Below are 25,590 nucleotides of genomic sequence, written 5' to 3'. Positions count from 1 at the left end.
CTCTCTCCTGGGACATAAAAGCTGGTGGTTAACATATCCAGGAGTATGCATCTGGAGGCTGATATCTTGCTTGGGACGTTAGCACCAAGACCTGGCCCCACCCAACAGCCTGTAGGCCCCAATGCTGGACGCCTCAGGCCAAACAACCAACAGGCAGAACACAGCCCCACCCATCAGCAGGCAGGCTGCCTAAACACTTTCTGAACCCACAGCCACCTCTAGACATGCCCCTTGACATGGCCCTGCCCACCAGAAAGCCTGTACAAGCCTCTAGACCAGGCTTACCAACTAGGGGGCAGACACCAGAAGGAAGGAAACTACGATCCTGAAGCCCACAGAACTGAGTCTGAAAATACAGGTCAGAACCTACCCTGGGACTAGCTTGTCCCTGGCCCTTGGGTGACGAGAGGGGACGGCACTGCTGGGACACAGAGAACATCTCCTACAGAGGCCACTTCTCCAAGGCTGAGGAATGTAACTAAGCTACTACATACATAAAAATACAAATAGAAATTTAAACAAAATGACATGGCAAAGCAATATGTTCCAGACGAAGGAACAAGATAAAACCCCAGAAGAACTACTAAGTGAAGTGGAGATGGGCAATCTACTCAAGAAAGAGTTCTGAGTAATGATCATAAAGATGATCCAAAAACACAGGGAAAGAATGGAGGCGCTGACTGAGAAGTTACAAGAAGTTTTAAAGAAAGAATTAGAAAAAATAAAGGTTGAAGAATACAATAAACGAAATGAAAAATACACTAGAAGGAATCAAGAGCAGAATAAATGAGGCAGAAGAATGGTTAAGTGAGCTGGAAGATAGAGTAGTGGAAATCACTGTCTCAACGTAATAAAGAAAAAAGAATGAAAAGAAACAGGGACAGTTTAAGAGGCCTCTGGGACAACGTCAAATGCACCAACATTCAAGTTATAGGGGTTCCAGAAGAAGATGAGAGAGAGAAAGGGCCTGAGGAGATATTTGAAGAGATAATAGCTTAAAATTTCTCTAACATGGGAAAGGAAACAGTCACCCAAGTCCAGGAAGCACAGAGTACCAGACAGGATCAACCCAAGTAGGAACATGCCAAGACATATAGTAATCAAACTGACGAAAATTAAAGAGAAAGAGAAAATATTAAAGGCAACAAGGGAAAAGCAACAAACAACAAAGGAATCCCCAAAAGGTTATCAGCAGATTTTCAGCAGAAACTCCACAGGCCAGAAAGGAGTTGCACGATATCTTTAAAGTGATGAAAGGGAAAAACCTACAACCAAGAATACTCCATCCAGCAAGGGTCTCATTCAGATTCAATGGAGAAATAAAAGCTTTACAGACAAGCAAAAGCTAAAAGAATCCAGCACCACCAGACCAGCTCTACAACAAATGCTGAAGGAAGTTCTTTAAGCAGAAAAGAAAAGGCCACAACTAGAAACAAGAAAGTCGCGAATGGAAAAGCTCACCGGTAAAGGGAAACAGAGAGTGAAAGTAGGAAATCATCCACACACAAGTATATATCTAAACCAAAATCATGAGAGCAGAAAAGTATAAATGCAGGATGTCAGAAATGCATTGGAAATGAACATATCAGCAACTTAAAACAATCATGTATATATACAGACTACTATAATAAAATCTCATGGTAACTGCAAACCAAAAATCTACAACAGATATACACACAAATAAGAAGAATGACTCCAAGACAGATTGGTGATCTCTTAGAATGATAGGTGTAAGTGGCCCCTTGTTCCAAAGGTGCCAACTCACCTATGCAGGACATATTAAGAGTTTGTTTGGGAGATTAGTTCAAGATGGCGGAGTAGAAGGATGTCAGCTCACCCCATTCTCATGAAAACACCAAAATCACAGCTAATTATTGAACAACCAATGACAAAAAAATGTTGTAACCTAAAAAAAAAAAAAAAAGATACCCTACATTCAAAGACAAAGAAGAAGCCACAACGAGACGGTAGGAGGGGTACAATCATGATAAAATCAAATCCCATACCTGCTGGGTGGGTGACTCACAAACTGGAAAATAATTATATCACAGAAGTTCTCCCATGTGAGTGAGAGTTCTGAGCCCCACATCAGGCTTCCCAGCCTGGGGATCCGGTAACAGGAGGAGTAGTCCCCAAAGAATCTGGCTTTGAAGGCCAGCAGGGTTTGAATGCAGGACTTCCACAGGACAGGGTGAAACAGAAACTCCATTCTTGGAGGGCACACACAAAGTCCTGTGCGCACCAGGACGCAGGGGTAAAAAGCCCCTAAGAGACTGGACCAGACCTACCTGCTAGTACTGGAGGGTCTCCTGCAGAGGTGATGGGGAGGGCAGCTGAAGCTCACTGCAGGGACAAAGACACTGGCAACAGCAGTTCTGGGAAGTACTCACTGACGCGAGCCCTCCTGGAGGCCACCACTAGCCCCACCATATAGCCTGTAGGCTCCAGTGCTGGGTCACCTCAGGCCAAACAACTAACAGGTAGGGAAAATAGCCCCACCCATCAGCAGATTAAAGTTTTACTGAGCATGGCTCTGCCTACCAGAGGGACAAGACCCAACTCCACCCACCACCGGTCCTTCCCATCAGGAAACTTGCAAAAGCCTCTTTGATAGCCTCATCTACCAGAGGGCAGACAGCAGAAGCAGAAAGAACTATAATCCTGCAGCCTGCAGAACAGAAACCACAACCACAGAAAGTTAGACAAAATGAAACGGCAGAGGAATATGTTCCAGATGAAGGAACAAGATAAAACCCCAGAAAGTCAACTAAGTGAAGTGGAGATAGGCAACCGTCTGGAAAAAGAATTCAGAATAATGACAGTGAAGATGATCCAGGATCTCAGAAAAAGAACAGAGGCAAGGATCGAGAAGATGCTAGAAATGTTTAACAAAAACCCAGAAGAACTAAAGAACAACAAACAGAGATGAACAATACAATAACTGAAATGAAAAATACACTAGAAGGAATCAATAGCAGAATAACTGAGGCAGAAGAACCGATAAGTGACCTGGAAGACAGAACGGTGGAAATAACTGCCGAGGAGCAGAATAAAGAATGAAAAGAAACGAAGAGAGTCTCAGAGGCCTCTGGGACGACATTAAATGCACCATCATTTGCATTATAGGGGCCCCAGAAGCAGAAGAGAGAAAGGACCTGAGAAAAGGTTTGAAGACATAATAACTGAAAACTTCCCTAACATGGGAAAGGAAACAGTCACCCGAGTCCAGGAAGCGCAGAGGGTCCCAAGAAGGATAAACCCAAGGAGGAGGAACACACCACCAAGACACACAGTAATCAAACTGACAAAAATTAAAGACAAAGAAAAAACTTTAAAAGCAACAAGGGAAAAACAACAAATGACATACAAGGGAACGCCCATAAGGTTATCAGCTGATTTCTCAGAAGAAACTCTGCAGGCCAGAAGGGAGTGACATGATATATATATATAAAGTGATGAAAGGGAAGAACCTACAACCAAGAATACTCTATCCAGCAAGGCTCTCATTCAGATTTGACAGAGAAATCAAAAGCTTTATGGACAAGCAAAAGCTAAGAGAATTCAGCACCCCCAAGCCAGCTTTCCAACAAATGCTAAAATAACTTCTCTAGGCAGGAAAGCAACCAGCAGCTTAAAGTAACCACGTACATATATAGACTGCTATAACAAAACCTCATGGGAACAGCAAACCCAAAATCTATAATAGGTACAAACACAAAAAAGGAAACACAACCCAAACAGAACACTAAAGATGGTCATCAAACCACAAGAGAAGAGAAAAAGAGAGGAAAGGAAGAAAAAAGACCTACAAGGACAAACCAAAAAAATTAAGAAAATGGCAATAGGAACATACATATTGATTATTATCTTAAATGGATTAAATGCTCCAACCAAAAGACACAGAATGGCTGAATGGCTACAAAAACAACACCCGTATATATGCTGTTTACAAGAGACCCACTTCAGACCTAGGGACACATACCAACTGAAAGTGAGGTGATGGAATAACATACTCCATGCAAATGAAAATCAAAAGAAAGCTGGAATAGCAATACTCATATCAGACAAAATAGACTTTAAAATAAAGACTATTATAAGAGACAAAGAAGGACACTACACAATGATCAAGGGATCAGTCCAAGGAGAAGACATTAACAATTGTAAATAGATACGCACCCAACAGAGGAGCACCTCAATATGTAAGGCAAACACTAAGAGCCATAAAGGGAGAAATCAACAGTCACACAATAATAGTGGGGGCTTAACACCCCACTTTGTTTTTTTATAGCATGCCTTTTTTAATACCTATTAATTGCTTTTTTAAAATTAATTAAGTTGTGCCAGGTCTTAGTTGCAGCCAGTGGGCTCCTTAGTTGCGGTTCGCCGGCTCCTTAGTTGTGGCATGTGAGCTCCTTAGTTGTGGCAGGCAGCCTCCTTAGTTGTGGCTCACAGGCTCCTTAGTTGCAGCATGCGAACACTTAGTTGCGACACGCGTGAGGGATCTGGTTCCTGGACCAGGGATCGAATCTGAGCCCCCTGTATTGGGAGTGTGGAGTCTTAACCACTGGGCCACCAGGGAAGTCCCAACACCCCACTTTCATCAATGGATAGATCATTCAGAAAGAAAACCAATAAGGAAACACAGGCCTTAAATCACCCATTAGACCATATGGACTTAATTGATATTTACAGAGCATTCCATCCAAAAGCAGCAGAATACACGTTCTTCTCATGTGCATGCAGAAGAGTCTTCAGGATCTACCACATGCTGGGCCACAAAGCAAGCCTTGGTAAATTTAAGAAAACTGAAATCGTATCAAGCATCTTTTCTGACCACACGCTATGAGATTAGAAATAAACAAGGAAAAAACTGTAAAAATCAAACACGTGGAGGCTAAACAATATGCTACTAAACCACCAATGGATCACTGAAGAAATCAAAGAGGAAACAAAAAAATACCTAGAGACAAATGAAAACGGAAAAAACAATGATCCAAAAGCTATGGGATGCAGCAAAAGCAGTTCTAAAGGGAAGTTAATAGCAATACAAGCTTACATCAGGAAACAAGAAAAATATCAAACAAACCACCTAACTTTACACCTAAAGCAACTAGAGAAAGAAGAACAAAATCCAAGTTAGTAGAAGGAAAGAAATCATAAAGATCAGAGCAGAAATAAATGAACTAGAAACGAATAAAACAATACCAAAGATGAAAGAAACTAAAAGCTGGTTCTTTGAAAAGATAAACAAAATCGATAAACCACTAGCCAGCCTCATCAAGAAAAAAAGGGAGAGGGCCCAAATCAATAAAATTAGAAACGAAAAAGGAGAAGTTACAACAGACACCACAGAAATACAAAGCATCCTAAGAGACTACTACAAGCAACCATATGCCAATAAAATGAACAACCTGGAAGAAGTAGACAAATTCTTAGAAAGGTACAATTTCCCAAAGCTGAACCAGGAAGAAAGAGAAAATGTGAACAGACCAATCACATGTACTGAAATTGAATCTGTGATTTAAAGACTCCCAAAAAAGGGACTTCCCTGGTGGTCCAGTGGTTAAGAATTGGTCCTGCAATGCAGGGAACGCCAGTTCGATCTCTGATCAGGGAGCTAAGATCCCACATGCCGCAGGGCAACTAAACCTGTGCGCCACAACTACTGAGCCCGTGCACTCCGGAGCCTGCGTGCCACAACTAGAGAGGAGCCTGTGCACCACAACGAAGAGCCCACGTGCTATGAGGCCACTATAGCACCAATAAAATATATAAACAGCTTATACAGCTCAATATCAAAAAAACAAACAACCCAATCAAAAAATGGGCAGAAGAGGGCTTCCCTGGTGGCACAGTGGTTGAGAGTCCGCCTGCCAATGCGGGGGACACGGGTTCGTGCCCCGGTCCGGGAGGATCCCGCCGTGAGCCATGGCCGCTGAGCCTGCGTGTCCGGAGCCTGTGCTCCGCAACGGGAGGGGCTGCGACAGTGAGAGGCCCACGTACCGCAAAAAAAAAAAAAAGGGCAGAAGATCTAAAAAGACATTTTTTCAAAGGAAGACACGCAGATGGCCAACAAACACATGAAAAGATGCTCAACATCGCTAATTATTAGAGAAATGCAAATCAAAACTACAATGAGGTATCACCTCATACCAGTCAGAATGGCCACTATTAAAAAGTCTACAAATAATAAATGCTGGAGAGGGTGTGGAGAAAGGGGAATGCTTCTACACAGTTGGTGGGAATGCAAACTGGTACAACCACTATGAAGAACAGAATGGAGATTCCTTTAAAAACTAAAAATAGAGCTACCATATGATCCAGTAATCCCACTCCTGGGCATATATCTGGAGAAAGCCATAATTAGAAAAGATACATGGACCCCAATGTCCATGGCAGCACTATTTACAATAGCCAAGACACGGAAGCAACCTAAATGTCCATTGACAGAGGAATGGATAAAGAAGATGTTGTACATATATACAGTGAAATACTACTCAGCCATAAAAAAGAATGAAATAAGCCATTTGCAGCGAAATGGATGGAGCTAGAGATGATCATACTAAGTAAGACAAAGACAGGTATCACATGGTATCACTCATATGTGGAATCTAACTAAAAAAAATGATACATGAACTTATTTACAAAACAGAAACTGACTCAAAAACATAGAAAACAAACTTATGGTTACCAAAGGGAGGGGAGAGAGGGATAAATTAGGAGTTTGTGCTTAAAATATACATACTACTATATAGATAACCAACAAGGACCTACTGTATAGCACAGGGAACTATACTCAATATCTTGTAATAACCTATAATGGTAGAGAGTGTAAAAATAAATAAATAAAAAAATATACATATAACTGAATCACTTTACTGTACACCTCAAACTAACACAATATTGTAAATCAACTATATTTCAATACAAATTTTAAAAAAAGAACAAAGTTGGAGGCCTCATACTTCCTGATTTTAAAACCTATTTAAAAGCTACAGGCTTTGAAACAGTGTGGTACTGCCATAAAGACACACAGACCAACGGACTAGAACAGAGACCCCAGAAATAAACCCTGGCATATATGGTCAAATAATTTTTGACAAGTATGCCAAGACAGTTCACTGGGGAGAGGACAGTCTTTTCAACAAATGGTGCTGGGAAATCTGGACAGCCACGTACAAAAGGATGAAGTTGAACCTTTACCTAATACCATATACAAAAATTAACTCAAAGTGGATCAAAGATCTAAACATTAGAGCTACATCTATAAACTCCTCAGAAGAAAACAGAGGGGAAAATCTTATGACATTGTATTTGTTTATGATTTCTTGGATATGACTCAAAAAGCACAGGTAAGAAAATAAAAATAGATAAACTGGACTACATCAAAATTTAAAACTTTTGTGCATCAAAGGACACAAGCAACAGAGTGAAAAGAAAACCAAGAGAAAGGGGGAAACTATTGGCAAATCATATATCTGTTAAGGGTTAAGTTCCAGAACCTAAAGAACCCCTAAAGCCCAACAACCAATAAACCCCATTAAAAAATGTGTATAGGACTTGAACAGACACTTCTCCAAGAAAATTAAAAATGGCAAAAAGCACATGAAAAGATGTTCAACATTACTAATTATTAGGGAAACACAAATCAATATCACAGCCATTAGGATGGCTACTACTTAAAAAACAAACACCCCCCCCAAACAAAACAAAACAAAAACCCAGGAAGTAACAAGTGCTGAGGAGGACGTGGAGAAATGCACACTTAACAACAGTTAAGATGGTAAAATTTATGTGTATTTTACTAAAATTAAAATAAAATATCTTAAAAGACCCTTTCAGGGGGGTGAAAAGTCAAACCAGAGAATGGGAGAAAATTTTTGCAAACCACATATATGACAAAAGACTCATATATAGAATTTATAAAGAGCTCTCAAAACTCAAGAGTAAAAACAGTAATGTAATTAGATATGAAAAGATGCTTCACTCAAAGAGTTATGTGATGGCAAAGAAGCACATGAGAAAAGACAACCGTTATTAGTCATTAGGGAAATGTAAATTAAGACCAAGATTGAGATATCACTACATATTTATTAAAGCAGCTAAAATAAAAACTAGATGATACCAAATACTGGTGAGGATGCAGAAAAACTGAATATCTCAAAAACTGCTGGTGAGATTTCATAAAATTTTCTGGCAGTTTTTAAAATATATTTTTTAAAATTTTATTTCTTTTACTACTTATTTTGGCTGTGCCAGGTCTTAGTTGTGGCATGCGGGATTTTTTTTTTTTTTTTTTTTTTTTTGCAGCATGTGGACTCTCAGTTGCGGCACTGCAGACTTACTAGTTGTGGCATGCACGTGGCATCGAGTTCTCCAACCAGAGATCAAACCCGGGCCCCATGCATTGGGAGCACAGAGACTGACCCTGAACATGAAATTCTGATTCATACCCTTTGTTCACGTTGCTATTGAAGGGTCTGTCTTCGTGCTGATGTAAAAGAGCTGCTTAGATACTTGAGGATACAGATGCTCTGTTAATTTTGTATAACTCTTCCCCTTGTGGGTTATTCCCCTTTTAATTTGTGCAAGGAAACCGTACGGGTAGAATTGTGTCCCCCCAACAGAACTTGAAGTCCGAACCCCCAGAACCTCGTAACTGACTTGATTTGGAAATAGGGTGGTTGGAGATGAACTTAGTTTATACGAGGTCACACTGGGGTAGGGTGGGCACCTAATCCAACGTGGCTGCTGTCCTTACGGAAAGGGGACATTTGGAGATATGTGCACACAGGCAGAGCCACGTGAAGACAAAGACAGAAGTTGGGGCAGTGCATCTACAGGCCAGGGAACAGTGGAGATCACAGCAGACCCAGAGCTGGGGAAAGAGCCTGGAGCAGAGCCTCCTATAGCCTCAGGGGGAGCCAGCCCATCCCAGCTTCCATCTCTTGGAGAGCTTGGAGACCAGAGCTCTGGAGCTTGGAGAGCTTGGAGACCACACATTGCTGTTGTTTAAGCCACTCGGTCTGTGGTGCTTTGTTATGACAGCCCCAGGGAACTAAAATTATTACGTAGCTCGCAGTTTAACTGAGACAAGGCATCGTCTTTCCTTTATGAGTTCTGCACTTGTTCTGCTACTTAAGAAAGCATTTCTTGTCACCAACTCTAAAAATACTGATGTGTTTTTCTGGTATCACGCTTTACTTTAAATTACTCCATGTATTCAAAATATACATTTAGGTATGACATAAAATAAAAATTACTTCTAAAGAATTAGCCAATTATCTCAGAACCACTTTTTAATAATTCACCCTCTTTTCACTGATTTAAAATGTCATATTATTATACAGTAGATTGTATTTGTAAAGTCTGAGTTTATTTCTGGATGTTCTGTTTTGTTCCCTGATATATCAATTGAGACTGGCTGCAAAATATTTTTCTTACTATAACTTTATATTATGTTGTGAAATCTGGAAATCAAATTTCACCATTAGTCTTCTTTCTCTTTTTCCTACCAATATTTTCATGGTTATTCTGACTCATTCCTCCAGATAAACTTTAGAATAATACTGTCAAGGGCTTCCCAGGTGGCACAGTGGTTGAGAGTCCGCCTGCCGATGCAGGGGACACGGGTTCGTGCCCCGGTCCGGGAGGATCCCACATGCCGCGGAGCGGCTGGGCCCGTGAGCCATGGCCGCTGAGCCTGCGTGTCCGGAGCCTGTGCTCTGCAATGGGAGAGGCCACAGCAGTGAGGGGCCCGCGTACCACACAGCCACACAGCCACACACACACACACACAAATAATAATAATAATAAAAATAATACTGTCAAATGTTCCCCCAAATCTCTCTGGCATTAACTGCATTAATTTTATAAACAAAAACAGGGAGAACTGGTAACTTTACAACATTGATTTTTCCCATCAGAAACTCCGTCTCTCCCTCCAAGTTTCTATTTCCCTTTATGGAGTTTTGTCATTTTATTTGAATGGGTCCCACACATTTCTTTTTGAGGCTTCAGGATGAAAAAGTTTTAAAATTGGTTCACAGTTTGAAATGGTACCTAATCAAACTTACAAGCTTTTGCACAGCAAAGGAAACCATAAACAAAACGAAAAGACAACCTACAGAATGGGAGAAAATATTTGCAAATGATGCAACCAACAAGGGCTTAATTTCCAAAATATACAAACAGCTCATACAACTCAACAACAACAAAAAACAAACAACCCAATCAAAAAATGGGCAGAAGACCTAAAGAGACATTTCTCCAAAGAAGACATACAGATGGCCAATAGGCACATGAAAAGATGCTCAACATGGCTAATCATTTGAGAAATGCAAATCAAAACTACAATGAGGTACCACCTCACACCAGTCAGAATGGCCATCATCAAAAAATCCGCAAACAGTAAATGCTGGAGAGGGTGTGGAGAAAAGGGAACCCTCCTGCACTGTTGGTGGGAATGTAAATCATTTACACAGTGTAGCCACTGTGGAGAACAGTATGGAGGTTCCTCAGAAAACTAAAAATAGAGCTACCATATGATCCAGCAATCCCACTCCTGGGCATATATCGGACAAAACTATAGTTCAAAAAGATACATGCACCCCAATGTTCATTGCTGCACTATTTACAATAGCCAAGACATGGAAGCAACCTAAATTTCCATTGATAGAGGAATAAAGAAGATGTGGTACACATATATAGTGGAATATTACTCAGTCATAACAAAGAATGAAATAATGCCATTTTCAGCAACATGATGCAACTAGAGATCCAGTGAAGTCAGTCAGAAAGACAAATACCATATGATATCACTTATACGTGGAATCTAAAATATGACACGCGAATCTATGAAATAGAAACAGATTCACAGGGAACAGACTGCTGGTTGCCAAGGGGGAAGGGGTTGGGGGACGGGTGGAGTGGGAGGTTGGGGTTAGCGGATGTAAGTTTTTATATATAGGATGCATAAAGAACAAGGTCCTACTGTACAGCACAGGGAACTATATTCAATATCCTATGATAAACCATAATAGAAAAGACTATACAAATAAAAAAAGAATGTATATATATGTACAACTAAAAAAAATTTGTTCATTGTTTGAAAGATATCTCTCTCCAATTTTTTCAATTCAATTTTGCAATTCAGTTGTATTTTGTAATGACCAATTTTGGTGTGTGCAGAAGTATGCAGTTACACATGTTAATGTCTATTTTAAATTTCATCTAGATATTTTGAAACCAGATCACTTTACTGAGATTATTAGTTTTAAAACTTTTCTACTTGATTTGCTTAGTTTTCCAAGAAGATAAGCATATCAATAGCAAATAATAAGTTTTTCTCCCTTTTTTTTATTTAAGGGTCCTAACCACTGCGCCACCAGGGAAGCCCCTGAACGCTTTTATAAAGGTTCTATTGCACTGATAATGGGGCTGTTCTCCTCAAACAGGCTGTGATGATGAACTGTTCCAATCATTCTTTTTTCCCCTCCACATTTAATGCATTTAAAAAACATTATAACAGTAAGAAACAATCACAGCACAGAAGTGTTTAATATGCAGTTAAGCACCATGGAATAAAAATGTAACTCAAGGCACAGTGCTTAAGAAGCCGCCTGCCAATGCAGGGGACACGAGTTCAAGCCCTGGTTTGGGAAGATCCCACATGCTGCGGAGCAGCTAAGCCTGTGTGCCACAACTACTGAGGCTGTGCTCTAGAGCCCGCGAGCGACAACTACTGAGCCCGCGTGCCACAACTACTGAAGCCCATGTGCCTAGAGCCTGTGCTCCACAACAAGAGAAGCCACGGCAATGAGAAGCCCGTGCACCGCAATGAAGACCCAACGCAGCCTAAATAAATTAATTTTAAATTAATTTATATTAAAAAAAATGTAACCTGAAATGCCACCATGGCAGGGATTACCATCAACATTTCTTCCCTCTCACCAACCCATCTAATCACACTTACGTGTGTGCACACGTGTATGTGCACACACACGGACACCATGTCACCTGCCACTTAAGACAGTTCAATGGCCTACAAGACTGCACGGTCTGGCCTCTGCTGTGACAAATTACCACAAACTCAGCGGCTGAAAATGATGCAAATGTCTTCTCTTTCAGTTCTAGAGGCCAGGGGTATACAGAGGGTCTATGCAGGGGGGCAGCTGTTTCTTTCCGTTTCCAGCAGGTAGAGCTACACCTGGCTCACGGCCCTTCCTTCATCTTTGCAGGTGGTGGCGAGCATCTGCTCCCCCAACTCTGCTTCCTTCTTGTGTCTGACGTTTCCCCCCAACCCCACCTCTCCTTGGTAAGGACCCTTGTGACAACACCGGGCCTCCTGGACAATCTAGGATTATCTCCTACCACAAGGGCCTTAACTTAATCATGTGCAAACACCTCCACGTAAGGGAGCGTTCAGTCTCCACGGGTCAGGACGTGGACATCTTTGCGGGCTGCTGTTCAGCTGGCCACCCCTCACCTCTCTCTCCAGCCTCGGGCTCCAGGGACGCCCCCCCCCCCCAGCACCCCAGCTGCATCGCCCACCTCTCGGTGTCTAGAACACAGCGCATCAGGACGTTTTCACAGAGAAAGGAGACCATCCCCATAACAGAAGGAAAGGGATTTCCACGCCCTGGGAAGGTGAGCAGAGTAGCAAAGCTGGGAACTGTGACAGAGTGCCCAGAGGAGGACACCCTGCTGACGAGGATTCTAGGACATTCGCCACTGCTTCTGGGTCACGTGTGGAACCAGCCTCAGGCTCCAGCATGAACAGGGGACACAAGGGCACAGCGCCCCTGACATCTGGGCCTCATCCGCAGCCCAGCCTCCGGCCGAAAGGCAGGGTGATGGCTGGGAGGAGTGACCAGGTAGAGCCACACGACAGGAAAACTCCCAACGACATCAGATTTTCAGAGTCCAACCCACCCACCCACAAGCTCCACGGGGAGACCTGGAGGTCAGATGTGCAGACGTCCACTCACCGCGGTGGAGAGGCGTGAGGCCAGTGTCATCTCCAGGTTGCCCTTCAGGCCCACCAGGGGCGGCACCAAGGTGAGCAGGTCCTTCACCTCCGTGAACACGGGCCAGTGCTGCGGGGAAAGAACTGGGGGTCAGTCCAAGCACACGTACCGCGCCTCTCAGGAACTGCTCGAGAGATACTTCGACAAGTCCTCGTTCCCTGTAAAATGAAAAAAACTACCCAGTTTCTTAAATGGCTTTAAACTAAACAGAGTAATGATCAACCATGAACAGTGGCCCAGGGAACCCCTTCCTTCCCTGGCTGCCGGGAGACTGGGTCTGGGCCCGTGCCCATGGACGGGGAACTGCTTTGTCCTGCGTGCACGTCTGTAGAAACAGGAATGAGCCCCCAACTTCAAAGCTGGGGATTTCTTGTGGGATTTCTCACGGGCGAGCTGGCTGGACGATCTGGGCTGGGCAGGGACTCCCTGGCCCCAAGGCCGATGGGTGGGGCCCAAGGTCACATGGGGGCCCTGGATTTGTGAAAACTGACAGAATGTGTCTCTATCACTTGTAAATAAATAAAAATGTAAAAAGAAGGAACAGGAAGCACAAGCACGCTTCAAGAGACCGCGAAGACGTTTCTTTGTGGAGGGAAACTGGTCCTGCCTGGTTAACGTGCAGTTAGACTGCCCCTACCCCAACTGGTTTTTCACACCCCAACTGATCCGACTGGCTGCTTTCGCCTCCCTGGGCCTGAGCTATCTGTGACCCTCCACAGAAGCTGGTCCTAGAAACCCTGCTGCTCTGCGAGCTGGGAGGCAGGTGGCGTGGGGTCTGGTTCCCCATCCCCAAGACAAGAGTCCCCCTACCCCAGGGGCCCAGAGGGTCATCAAAAGAGCCACCCCACAATGCATCTTACAGGACCTGGAAGCAAAGGGGCGGGCCAGGCCCTCTGAAGACCCCTTTGTGTCCTGAGATCTGGGAAGTTTCGCAGACTCACAGTTACGGTTCCCTCTCCTTTACCTTTTCTACAAAGCTGGGAAGTTGAGAACCCAGTCCCAGCTCTGGTGGAGTTACAAGCCTTCCTCTCCGAAAAGTGCAGAAGGAATGTGTCACCAGCCAGTGGGGTGCTGCGTCCTGTCCAGCAGAAGCCCCTCCCACCTGGGAAGCCCCCTCCCAGGGGCTGGCGCTCTCACCCTCCTCCCACGAACGCACAAGACCGAGTACCCAACCCCCAAGTAAACCCCCTTCTCTCCGCCCCCTTCTTCCCCCGGCACCACTGAACTTGGCCGCCGCACCTGAGACCGATGTGTGCGGGGTGACTCCCCGTGGGAACCCCTCCCCCGCTACGTGATGGGCACACCCATGTCTCCACGTGGCTGACGGGGCCTCGTCCTGTCCTGTGCTGACCTCTGACTGTCCCATCTTGGCCTCTGCTGAGGGCTCCTCGTCTCCCTCCTGATGATTTACATTTTTCAAACGTAAGGGACTGGAGGCATCTCTGGTGGCGCAGTGGTTAAGAATCTGCCTGCTAATGCAGGGGACATGGGTTTGAGCCCTGGTCTGGGAAGATCCCACATGCCGTGGAGCAGCTAAGCCCGTGCGCCACAACTACTGAGCCTGCGCTCTAGAGCCCATGAGCCACAACTACTGAGCCTGCACTCCAGAGCCCACAAGCCACAACTACTGAGCCTGCACTCTAGAGCCCACGAGCCACAACTACTGAGCCTGCGCTCTAGAGCCCGCAAGCCACAACTACTGAGCCCGCACGCTCCGCAACAAGAGAAGCCACTGCAATGAGAAGCCTACGCACCACAACTTAGAGTAGCCCCTGCTCGCTGCAACTAGAGAAACCCTGCGCACAGCAACAAGGACCCAACACAGCCAAAAAAAAAACAAAAAACAAAACACAAAAATGTAAAGGACTTATTTTCTTTCTCCAGACAGGAAGGCTGCAAAGGTCTAATAACCATCTCTGCTTCTTCAACATGGGCACAGACATCTCAGCACCCACAGTAACCTTGAATCTGTGGGAGCGACTCACCCATGAATGTTACGCTTTCAAAGGAAAACCCAGCGTCAGCCGTTGCCAAGATCCTGTGTCCGCGGCCGAGAAAGTCCCTGTTCCAGGATATACGGAGCCAGGCCGGGGGAGGTCAGGCTGCCCGCAAGGAACCTGAGGCCCTGGCACATGCTCCCGCCCACACTTCCCTGGACTCACCCCATCCACTCGGATCTGATTCCGCCAGCAGTACAGCAAGGTTGTGACCCCCTGCCCTCTAACCCTGACTCCCCCTCTTGCCTCGGTTCTCCCTTCTCTCCAAGTCCTCTCCCTTCCAAGGCCCAGGCCCCTCCCCACCCCACACAGGGGCGGCAGGAGGTGAGCCTGCGAGCGGTGGTCCTGTCCTCCTGCAAGGGATCGCCTGGGCTGGGCCACAGGCACGGCCGAGGGTTGGGAAGGGGCTTTAGACACATCAGGTCTGACGACCATGAGGGGCTACTCAGAGACAAAGCCAGCAAAGGTGGACGGTGCCAGGAGAACAGAAGGCCAGGGTCCCAGGGACAACAAGTCCAAGGGATGAACAGGGCTGGAGCTGCCTGACCTGCAGACCTCTTCAGGGAGACCCTGAATGGGTCGGGATTTTGGTCACCCACTCCCAGAGCACCCTGACGGCGGCTGGCTCCACAACCCAGCTCACGCCTGCCCCCGGCCGCGGACAGCCCTGGACGCCCCACAGGTCCCCCGCCCAAGGCTCCACGCTGACCCTGCTGCATGGGCCCCGTGCGCTGGCTCTTGCACTTGGGGCGGGGGGTCTCTCAATCACGCCTACAGTCCCCAGCTCTCCCCTGCAGCCTTGAGCAGCACCTCTGGGTCATCTCAGACCCCAGCAGCCAGGGAGGGCATGTCATTCCACCCCTTACGACCCTTCACTAATTCCAGTTCTGGGCACACAGGTCCTGATGTTCCGCAAACACAAAGGCAGTGCAAATCGGGGCATGAGGAGTGGGCGGGGCTGCGAGCCCTCCATCTGGCAGGTTAACGCACCCCTTTATCCCGAGATGGCTCACCAAACTGCGTGCTCACTGGCTGTGCGATTTTCTCCACGCCTGTGCTGGACGCCAGTGAAGCAAAACGTGATGTTTGTTTTAGAACAAAGAGCGAGGACAAAGCGAACAACGCTTCACCCTCGGCGGCCGCCCCCCGCCCACACGCTCGCCCCCTCCGTGGTCTGCGCACAAGGGCCCCCTCGCTGGGACGTTCACTGTTGCTCATGCACCCAGGAAACGCCACCTCTGAGGCCCAGCGAAGCGTCTGCAGAGTCTCCGACCTGCCCCTCCTCCCTTGCTGCCTCCGCCCCCTGCCCGTTGTCTGCAGGGGGCCCAACGGCCACCAGACACGCCAGCCAGGAAGGTCAGCTTCCGCTCAGGATTCGACCAAATTCGCTCAACCAAGGAGGAACTGGATGACAAGTGGCTCTGTCCACCTGCCCGGCGCTTGGCTCTCGGCTGCTTCGAGCAGCCAGCCTGTCTGGTTCAGTCCTGATCGGGGAACAGTAATCACATGTGCCTTCACGGTCCCTGGTGCCCACGTGTGCATGTAAACCCCAAAAAGGTCTGGAATGACACCACGACTCGATAGTAAGGGAGCTACGGCGACTGAGGCCGTGGTCAAAGAGGGTTTAACCTCGCTGCGATGCTTGTTCCATAAAAAGAAATACTTACACTTACTTGTGTAACTGAAAAAAAAGTTTTTGAAAACACGAAACTGATACTCTGGCCACTTACTGGGCCTCAATCCCCAGGCCCAGGATCAGAGACTCCCGGCCCCAAAGAGCGTAGGTGAAACCTGCACCCAGCCAGGCACAGAGCCGCACCGGGGACCGTCCACGAGGCGCGGCTGTCGGGCCAGGTGGTCTACCTCACTGCGGGCTCGGAAGCCCCGAGGCCCGGTGTGAATGGCTCTGGTCAGGTACCAGCCTGGGTACCGCTGGAGCCAGGAGCCCCCTGTGATGTGGGCTTCCCTCTGGGAGCCCCAAGGCTGCTTCCTGCACTGCCGGAAGGGGTGAGCAGGGAGGTGGTGAGCACCGGAAGCCAGTAAACAGAGGGCCCTTGACCCTCATGCACCCTGTCTGCAAAGTGGGGATGAGGAAAGGGCTGTGACGTACAGAGCTGTCCCATCCTCCCAGTCGCTGGCCCTCCCGAAGCTGACGGCTCAAGGCCAAACCTGCAGACAGCCTGCCCCATGTCTGCTCTGGGCCCACCTCCCAGACGGAACCCGCACACGGTCAGGAAAGGCGCTGCACTCGCCAGCTGGACACCCTCCAGACCCGGCCCCGGGGCACCTCCGCTGATGGTCAGGCATGACCCCCTCTCCCCCAGGGCCCCACCAAACCTCCTGGACTCTGTCGAACTCTTGACCGTCTGTTCTCGGCCCTGAGGCCCCATAGAAAGGGTCATGGGCGGGCAGGTCGGGGACACGAGGCCATGCTCCACGCAAGGTGCGGGGGAAGGTCAAGGAGGGAGATTCAGGGTGGACTCTCCCAGTGTCCGCAAGGCCCAGGGAGGGTGACAGACCCTGGGGCAACTCCAGGGGAAGCAGCAGACAGGAATCCGGGTCTCAAGCTGGCAGCACATGAAGAAGTACCCTGTCCACTGGGCAGGGCGGCCAGACGCCGCCCCAAGAACCTTGTTCAGAGCCGGGTACCCGGGTAGGTGTCGGCCGCCCCCTCCAGCTCACAGGCAGGGGCACGGCGGGATGTGAGAGGTGACCGCCCCTCCCCCCGCACGCTCACATACAGGCCCCAGTGGATTGAGAACACACTAACTCCGTAAAGGACCCAAACACGGCTCCTAGAGCTGACCCAGGGCATAAACAGACCCCCTGGGTCTCCCAGCAAACACCTCTCCTGATAGAGACCCCCGCATCTGCATCCCCTTGTGCGCCTGGACCCCCGCCGCGCTCAGGACCCCGTCCTCCCGCTGAGACCCCCCTCCAGAGATTCTGGGGCTGGAGAAGCGGTGCCCGGCACCCTCGTTCGGGCCAGCACACCAACCTCACAACGTTGCCCGGCTTGCAGATGGAGAGGCTGAGGCAGGATGCCTGAGCCCCTCGGGTAGGGAGAGACCGTAGGAGCAGTACTCAAGGCCCCCCAGGCCCTGCCTAACGGGTCTGCGTTTGCTGGAAGGAGAACAGTTAGAGCTCCTAGGCTGAGGAGTCTCATGCAGGCTGACGGTGGAGGGTCATCAGAAGCCTCTGTGACTCTCAGACACTGAGGTTCCAGGAGGACACTCCTGCCAGCCCCCCGAGCCCGGTCCCCTGCCCGACCCAGGGGCCTGTCCTGTGTGTGATGCCTGGTCCCCCACCCCGGGGCCCATGCTGCCCCCCGCCTCGCCATACGCACTTGGACGGTGTTCATCAGCAGGCCAGCCATCACCATGCCGAGGCCAGACAGCAGAACGGGCACCACAACCTGGCCCACGATGGTGAAGGTGGTCTCGGGGAGGACGCCGCGGGGGCATCGGGTGAACTCACAGCGGAAGCCTCGCAGCTTCGTGCCCTGAAAGCAGAGCTCCAGGTCCAGCTGGGTGACCACCATGGTCAGGCCGGTGACGCATTCCCTGGATGTCCAAGCCTGGGCGCCCCCAACACCGGCCTCCGCCCACACCAGGATGCGTTTCCTAAGGAGTCCACCCGGGCAGAGCTGCCAGGTGCCCCGTGCTGTGGACGGTCCCGACTGCCCCTCGGCCGAGGGCCAGAGCCAACGGTGAGGAACAAAGGCCGGGTGACTCAGCCTCGCTCAGGGCTCCGCCACTCCTGCTGTCCACTCCCCGAAGATCAGGTTCTCCTACGAGAGTGGCTGCCGTGTCCGGTGGGACCTCCCTCGGCTGGCCTCCCACGAGGAGGCTCCCTGTCCCCTGGAGCGACCTTGACAGCGTCCAGCTGTCCGGCCCACGCTGACTCGGGCTGGACCAGAGAGCCGGAGCCACGTGAGGCCCGGCCTTGGTGAGGCCGCACGGGGCCTGGGGACATCTCAGCCTGAAGCACCTGCTCCTCGGGCCAGGTCTGAGCCCCTGAGGACTGTCACCCCTCAAGGTCGAGAGACCTGCAGGTCCCCAAGAAAGAAGCCGTGCCCTGCGGCCACTCGACCTAGGTGTTGAGGGGCTCACGGCCACAGGAAGAGGCTGTGTTCACAGAAGGAATGCAGCCCTGCTGTCTCTCAAAGGACAGAGACTTGTAAGATGCTTCTTAGGGGCCCAGGCTCGTGCCAACAGAGGTTAGACCAGCCTTGAGCTGCCGTCCCGACCCCGAGGAGAAGGGGGTCTCTACGTGAAATAAATGAGTGTGTCCACTGTGCATCCCACAGGTGCCGGGGACAGTGTCCAGGCCTGAGGGCGGGGTGAGCAGGGTCAAGGCCAGAGCCAGCAGGAGCCCAAAGCTGCGGGCTGGATGCTCGCTCACGCCTCCTGCGCACCTGGGCCGGTTCCCCTCCTTCGGAAAGTCCACCCCACGGTCAAGCCCAGCCCTCAGCCTGGAGTCCAGCCCTCACCACCCTAGATCCCACTGAGCTGGCCAAGCCCGATTCCCTCCTCGCCAACTCCAGCCAGACCCTGACGACCGTTTCCCTCGCGCCCTCAATGTTTCACTGCATCCTTCCTCGTCCCCTTCGCTTTCTCATGAAGCCCCTCCCAGGAGCCAGACAGAAGGAGCCCCACTTCCCAGCGAGGGCTGGGGTCTGTCGGCCCCTTGTGTGTGAGTGCAGGAGATGCTGCCCCCGTCCAGTTCTGGGCCCCGATCCTGGGGTCCTGACAGCTTCCACTGCCCACCTCCGGAGATGCTGGCGCTCAGGACCCCGCCACCCCGCAGAGGAGAAGCTCGGGTGTGTTCTGGCTGCGGCCCCGTGGGCAGCCAGCAGCAGCCGTCCTGTCACAGGAGGGGCTGGTCCTGGACTGTGTGTCCCACCAGCTGCTCGCTGAGTGGCGTCCAAACGAAAGATCTGAGATCAAACTGACAGCCGGCTTCCCGCCAGCCACAGAGTCAGGCGCGGTTTGCTGCAGAGCAGGAGCAAAGGGGACCTTCTCAGATAATGCAGCAACTCCTAACCTCCCTGCGCAGCCCAGACTCTCCCTGAGCTTTCAGGCCACAGCTGACCATCCGTGCCCTTTCACGTGCGCACACGTCACATTCCGTCCATCACCAGACTCTCAAGGCACCCCAGAGCCACGCACCAGGAAGCAAAGGTCCCGGTTTTGCAAATGAGAAGCTGACGGCCCCGCGAGGGTTTGCCCATGACCACCCCCCAGTCAGGCTCACAGGCGGGGCCAGGACCTCGACCCCCGACTCCAGTGCCCACTGCCCCCGCTGCTGCCTGCCTCTGAGATGAGGGTCCGTTTGTTCACACAGGAGTCTGAACCAGCAGGAGGCTGAGAGAAACAGCACATTTCCAAGGAAAGTGTGGCAGAAGTTGACGCGTCTAAGGCCGCTAGCTCGTTTAAGACAGACCCCTCTCAGCGGGCCCACTCTGGACACTGGCTGCCCCAGTCCCCAGGCCCACATCTGGACAGGCCCCCCAACTAGCGATTTCCTTCTCCTGGCTTCAGCACCTCCTCTGATCTCTTTATAGTTTTAAATGCGATCGAATGTCATAATACAACATAAAATCATACACAGTGGGTCCCTGAACCACTCTCATCAGGACAGAAAATGTGGAAATAGACAACCACTTGCACGATTACATATGGGAAAGATCCCTAATTAAGCAGGTTATAAATCATTACAAAAATGTTTCTCTTTTTTTTTTTTTTTTTTTGGCGGTACGCAGGCCTCTCACTGTTGTGGCCTCTCCCGTTGCGGAGCACAGGCTCCGGATGCGCAGGCTCAGAGGCCATGGCTCACGGGCCCAGCCGCTCCGCGGCACACGGGATCCTCCCGGACCGGGGCACGAACCCGTGTCCCCTGCATCGGCAGGAGGACTCTCAACCGCTGCGCCACCAGGGAAGCCCCTGTTTTTCATTTTTGTTTAAAAACTAATGAGAAATAAGTACACACACACACACAAGCAGTGAACAATTTAGTAGGTTATATACCAAAATGCTAAAAGTGGGTACTTTTAGGTGGTGGGATCCTAAGTGACCTTTATTTCATAACTTTCTGTATATCTATTGTGATTACTTGCTTTTATAACCATCAAAAAATAAACTGTCACCAAAAACAAATAAAAGATGCCATCACGTGTGGAAGAGTACTTTCCCATATGCAAGCTGAGAACAGCATATGTCAACACAGCTCACTGGCTCACAGTCGAGGAGATCGGGAATGTGACTTTCACAGGAGCTCAGCAGCACAATGGAAAGTCCCCAAGGGCCTGAGCTGCATTCAGGGGCTGTGCTGGGCCTCGGGAGGAATCTGGGTCAGGTGCCAGAGGGCTCTGGGCGACCTCCTCCCGCCGCCCCACCAAAGGGGTCTCAGCTCACGCTGCTCAGAACCACCAGGCGCTCCGGAAACGCACCGAGAGCTGCGGCATCAGAACCTCCCCAACCCCTCAACTTGCGGGACAGTTAGGAAGTGCCGCGGAGGGCGGGCGCACGGCCGGGCCTCAGGTCCGTCTCGGGGTCCTGGGTGGGGACAGCTTTTTCCCAGGAGCACAACTTCCCAACGGCCTCCCGCCCTCTCGCAGGTCACCTGGGCTGGTTCTGAGTGAAACGGTCACTCTTAAAGGCCTGAATCCCCCCATCCTGTTGAGGTCCCAGAGGTCAAGGCAGTTACGTTCTCAGCAACAGGAAAGGTCGTCTTCATTTTTGCTTCCAACTCGGCCGGCAGAACGCACCTGCCGGTGACCATGTGGGACCGAGTGCCCCCGCCCCGGCCGGCCAGCCCCCTCACCACACAGGCCTCAGCCCAGAGCCCCCTCCTCAGGGACGCCTTCCCGGCATCCCCCTCAAGGCTGCTCCAGCCGTCACCCAGCTCTGCCCCTTCGTTTCCCCATAGCCCTTGCCACTGCCTAACCCTGACTCATGCCCCTGTCGCTCCCTGCTTGGCTGCGACGGCCAAGAGCAGGCCCGGCACCCCGTCCACCGCGGCGTCCGGCACAGCGCTGTGTGTGCTGTGTGGACAAAAAAACAAGCAGCATTGTAGAAGCAGACAGAAAGAGACCCATCAGCCTTCCACGAGTTGAGCCGTGTAGGGCCCACATTATTCCTATGATGTGCTGCCTGAACACCTGGTAAAGCCAGCAGGGCCTGGGGCAGCCCCACTGCCGCCGCCCCGACCCCCAAGGAGCCCGCAGAACGCAAACAAGTCAGTCACAGCCCCACGGGAACCGGTACGTGTTCCTACAACGCCCGCCAGTACAGCCTCTGGCAGCTGGCGCTCCTGAGCGCAGCCCTGAGGGCCCCACGTGGGAGGCACATCCTCCCCCGGGCCTGGTGTGTGGGGCTGATGAGCTCTGAGCTCACCTGTCCAGATGCAGGTCCCTCAAGAGAAGGCCGTCACTGCAGCTGGCGTCACAAACAGGACGGCCCGCCCCTGACCACGCACGCCCGGCAGCCTGACCAGCTGCTTTCCGCTGACTGAACAGCTCCCGACACGGTGAAGGCCGCCAGGGACGGAGCCCCGCTGGCTGGCTTGTGCGCGAGCCGCCCCGGGGTCACCACCTCCCTGAGGCCGGAACGACTGTGAACGGACCGAATCAGGCACCCCTGCTGCCAGCCTGACTTACAAATTGGCTGATGTACGGGGACCCCGTGGCACCCCCCTCCCCGGTTAAAATTGTTAAGGCGGCCCAACGCAGGCCACCACGTTGAAACTGGCCCTCGGGGTTGAACCTGGTCTCGCGAGGCCTACTGAGTGAAGGGGGTACCCGCTGCTCTCCACTTGACCGCCCAGCTCCGTTCTTAAACCTGGCAGAGACAAACTGCCTTGCAGTGGTGACCTCAGCCGTAAAGCTGGGGTCCCGTGCTGTGGGCCCCACACCCAACATCTAGTCTTGTCGGGACACTGACCGCACCCAGGCAGCAGCCGGTAAACGCTGTGCCCTGCGGATCTGGCTAGCACGCTCCGCTCAGCACCCACTTCAGCTCCCTCGGCATGTTCACCTTCGCTTCTCCCAGGCGGGCCTGCAGCCGCAGGCTCTCTGCAGGTCGGGCCTTTGCTGCACCTTCCGCGGGGCTGGCGCTACACGATGGCCGCCCCTCTACAGACTCATGGGACACCTTCCCTGAGACACCCGAACACTCACAGAGGAGCCCCCCACAAAGAGGATGGGCTGCCACCGCCCTCGCAGAGCGAGCCTCCCCTTGCTCAGACCCCTAAGACCCTCTGCTCACCGGGAGCAGCTCATCCTGACGTGCGAACACAGCCCAGCACCTGTGCAGGCTTTGTGGCTTCTGGAGGTGACCGTCTTCACGTGCAAAGTTTACTCCTGCCCATGTAGGCCATACTTGCCGAGCAGCCTGCCTTGAAGGGGCCCCTCCAACAAGAGGCTCCATTAGAGCCGGCAGCACCCCCATCGGGCCCCAGAGACACCTCCACTGAAGAGAACCCTCAAGAGCCTCCAGGGTCCCTGGACCACTGAGAGCTTTAAGCTGACGCCAGAAACTTCCCCCGGACTGCGCCGTCCACCAGCTGAGCCACGACGCAGGTACACACCCTGCTCTCCTGGGAAGGGGGCCCTCGCAGCCCGGCTGCCCGTGGGCCTTGGGAGGCACAGTGACCAAGGAGGGCAGCCTCAATACGGGGCGGGGAACCAACCCTGGGCCTCTGGCACATCCCACCCACAGGGGGCGGCCTCCCTGTCCTGAGTCAGATACCACAGACCAGAGGAGGTGACCCCCAAACCTGGGCTCCTGGGAGCCCCCGAGATCAACTGGGTGGGCCCAGTGGGGTCTGTGCACTTCGTGGGTGTCACGGTGGTGCTCGGCGGAGGTCACCACCCTCCCGTCCTGACTAGATGTCCCTGGTGCAGGACCCGAGCCACCCAGCGGTCAGCACAGGTGCCTAACCTCCAGGCAGCGCCTCAGCACCGGCCGCCCGGCTCTGTGCCTTTTAGACGCCTGGGCCACGGCCTAAGGGCCGTCTCGTTTAGGGAGGGAACTCTGGGAACCCCGCCTTCCGGACACTCCTGCACTAAGGCCACAGGCCTGCCGGGACCCTCGTCCTTCCACTTCTCAGGGGGACAGCCACCCCCCAACCCCCCTCGCCCGAAGCCGGCGCTGGGCCGAGTGGCCCTCCCGCAGCTCCGGCTCAGTTCCAAGGCAGGAAGAGGAGCCCCGGGCGTCAGCACTGCCGCAGGTACCGGCGAACATGGACTCGCCCCGGGGGGAGGCACACCCACACCGGCCCCTCAATCGCCTTTACTGGCCACCAAGGGGTCCCTGTAAGTTCTGCGTCCCGTCAAGAGCCCACTCCCTGGAGGTCCCGGTCAGCACCGGGTCTAGGCTGGTATCAGGGCGTCCAGGGCCAATGGGGTGCAAGGCCGTGTGTGGCTGTGGCATGGGGGGAGCAGAGGCCCCGAGTGGCCTCCACTCCGTGCCTGAGGGTAAGTAGCCCTTCATATCCAGGGGGCAGCGGGCAGCAGGCTTGGGCGCCCCCCCAGCCGGCTCACCCTGCACCCAGCGCTGCCCTGAAGGCCCTCCCTGGCTGTGAGCGCACGTGAGTGCTCAACACGGCCAGTGCTGTGTGCTCAGCTGCCCCCCAACCCTGGGGCAGGAGGTGATGGACAGGCTGACCTCACCCACGTGTCACCCAGTCCAGCCTCAGCTTCTTCCCTCAGCTCTCACCCCTCGCCTCTGCCCTCTAGCCGCCCGCTTGCCCTCCCAGCCTCTCAGGCCACCCTGCATCTTTGCTAAGGCATGACCCCTGTAGGACCCGCCCTCCCTCCCCTTACGCCCACCCAAACTCGGGGCCCGGGGCTTCTGACCCCTCTGCAGACCAGCTCAGTGTCCGCGGACGGCCAGCCTGAACTCTCACTGCGCGCAATGCAGAGCGCAGACGCACGACACAGTGGGGCTTCCTCCTGCCTGAGAGGCGCCATCTGACCTGTGGCCTGTGTGGCCTGCAGGGGCCTGGGGGGCAGGGCAGCTGCATGAGGGGCAGCCGCTGTCGCTGAGGAGGACGCAGGCTCGGAGCCTCGAAAGACAGTGTGTTAATCTAACTACAGAAAAAAGTACACGCACAGCAAAAAACCACCAAAACCAACGTCAAAAGATAAATGGGAAGCATATTTACGATCCGTATCACAATGGAAAGGCCAATTTCCTTAAAATGTAAAGAGCCCCGAAGTATCAATACAAAAACAAAAACCACTCCTCAGGAATACGGACAAAGGACGTATCCAAAGATACTCAGCCTCACTCACTCCTGATGAGAAATGCAAATCCCACTACAGTGAACACCGCTGGCGGTCCCAGTGACGGCCTCCGGGGATCCCGGCCTCTGAATCACGACCCCCAGGGTGAGCTGACCTCAGGGACTTGACGCGTCCAGTAGCCGGCAAAGATTCTAGCAGATGGTCTCCTTCTCCGACCCCACGCCTGGATGAAGCTGCCACGCTGGACATGCCCAAGGGGAAGGGATGAAGGCCTCAGCACGCTGACCCCTCGGCTGCAGCATCACGACACCTGAAG

At 51.5% G+C, this 25,590-nt stretch overlaps 1 protein-coding gene across 1 annotated transcript in view; it reads right to left on the bottom strand.

The window, feature by feature from the left end:
* Positions 1-25,590, bottom strand: part of SLC41A3 (solute carrier family 41 member 3) — a gene marked incomplete at its 5' end in the record, with an annotated part of 54,590 nt that overhangs the window by 23,821 nt on the left and 5,179 nt on the right. The window contains one exon of the mRNA XM_082848653.1: positions 12,990-13,097. Coding sequence (XP_082704779.1) covers positions 12,990-13,097 — 108 coding nt within the window. The remainder of the gene's footprint in view (positions 1-12,989; positions 13,098-25,590) is intronic.

Source organism: Leucopleurus acutus (assembly GCF_964270905.1).
Source record: "Leucopleurus acutus genome assembly, chromosome: 10".
Classification (NCBI taxonomy): Eukaryota; Metazoa; Chordata; class Mammalia; order Artiodactyla; family Delphinidae; genus Leucopleurus; species Leucopleurus acutus.
The sequence above is the reverse complement of the archived record's forward strand: the minus strand, read 5'-3'. Positions and strand labels throughout refer to the sequence as shown.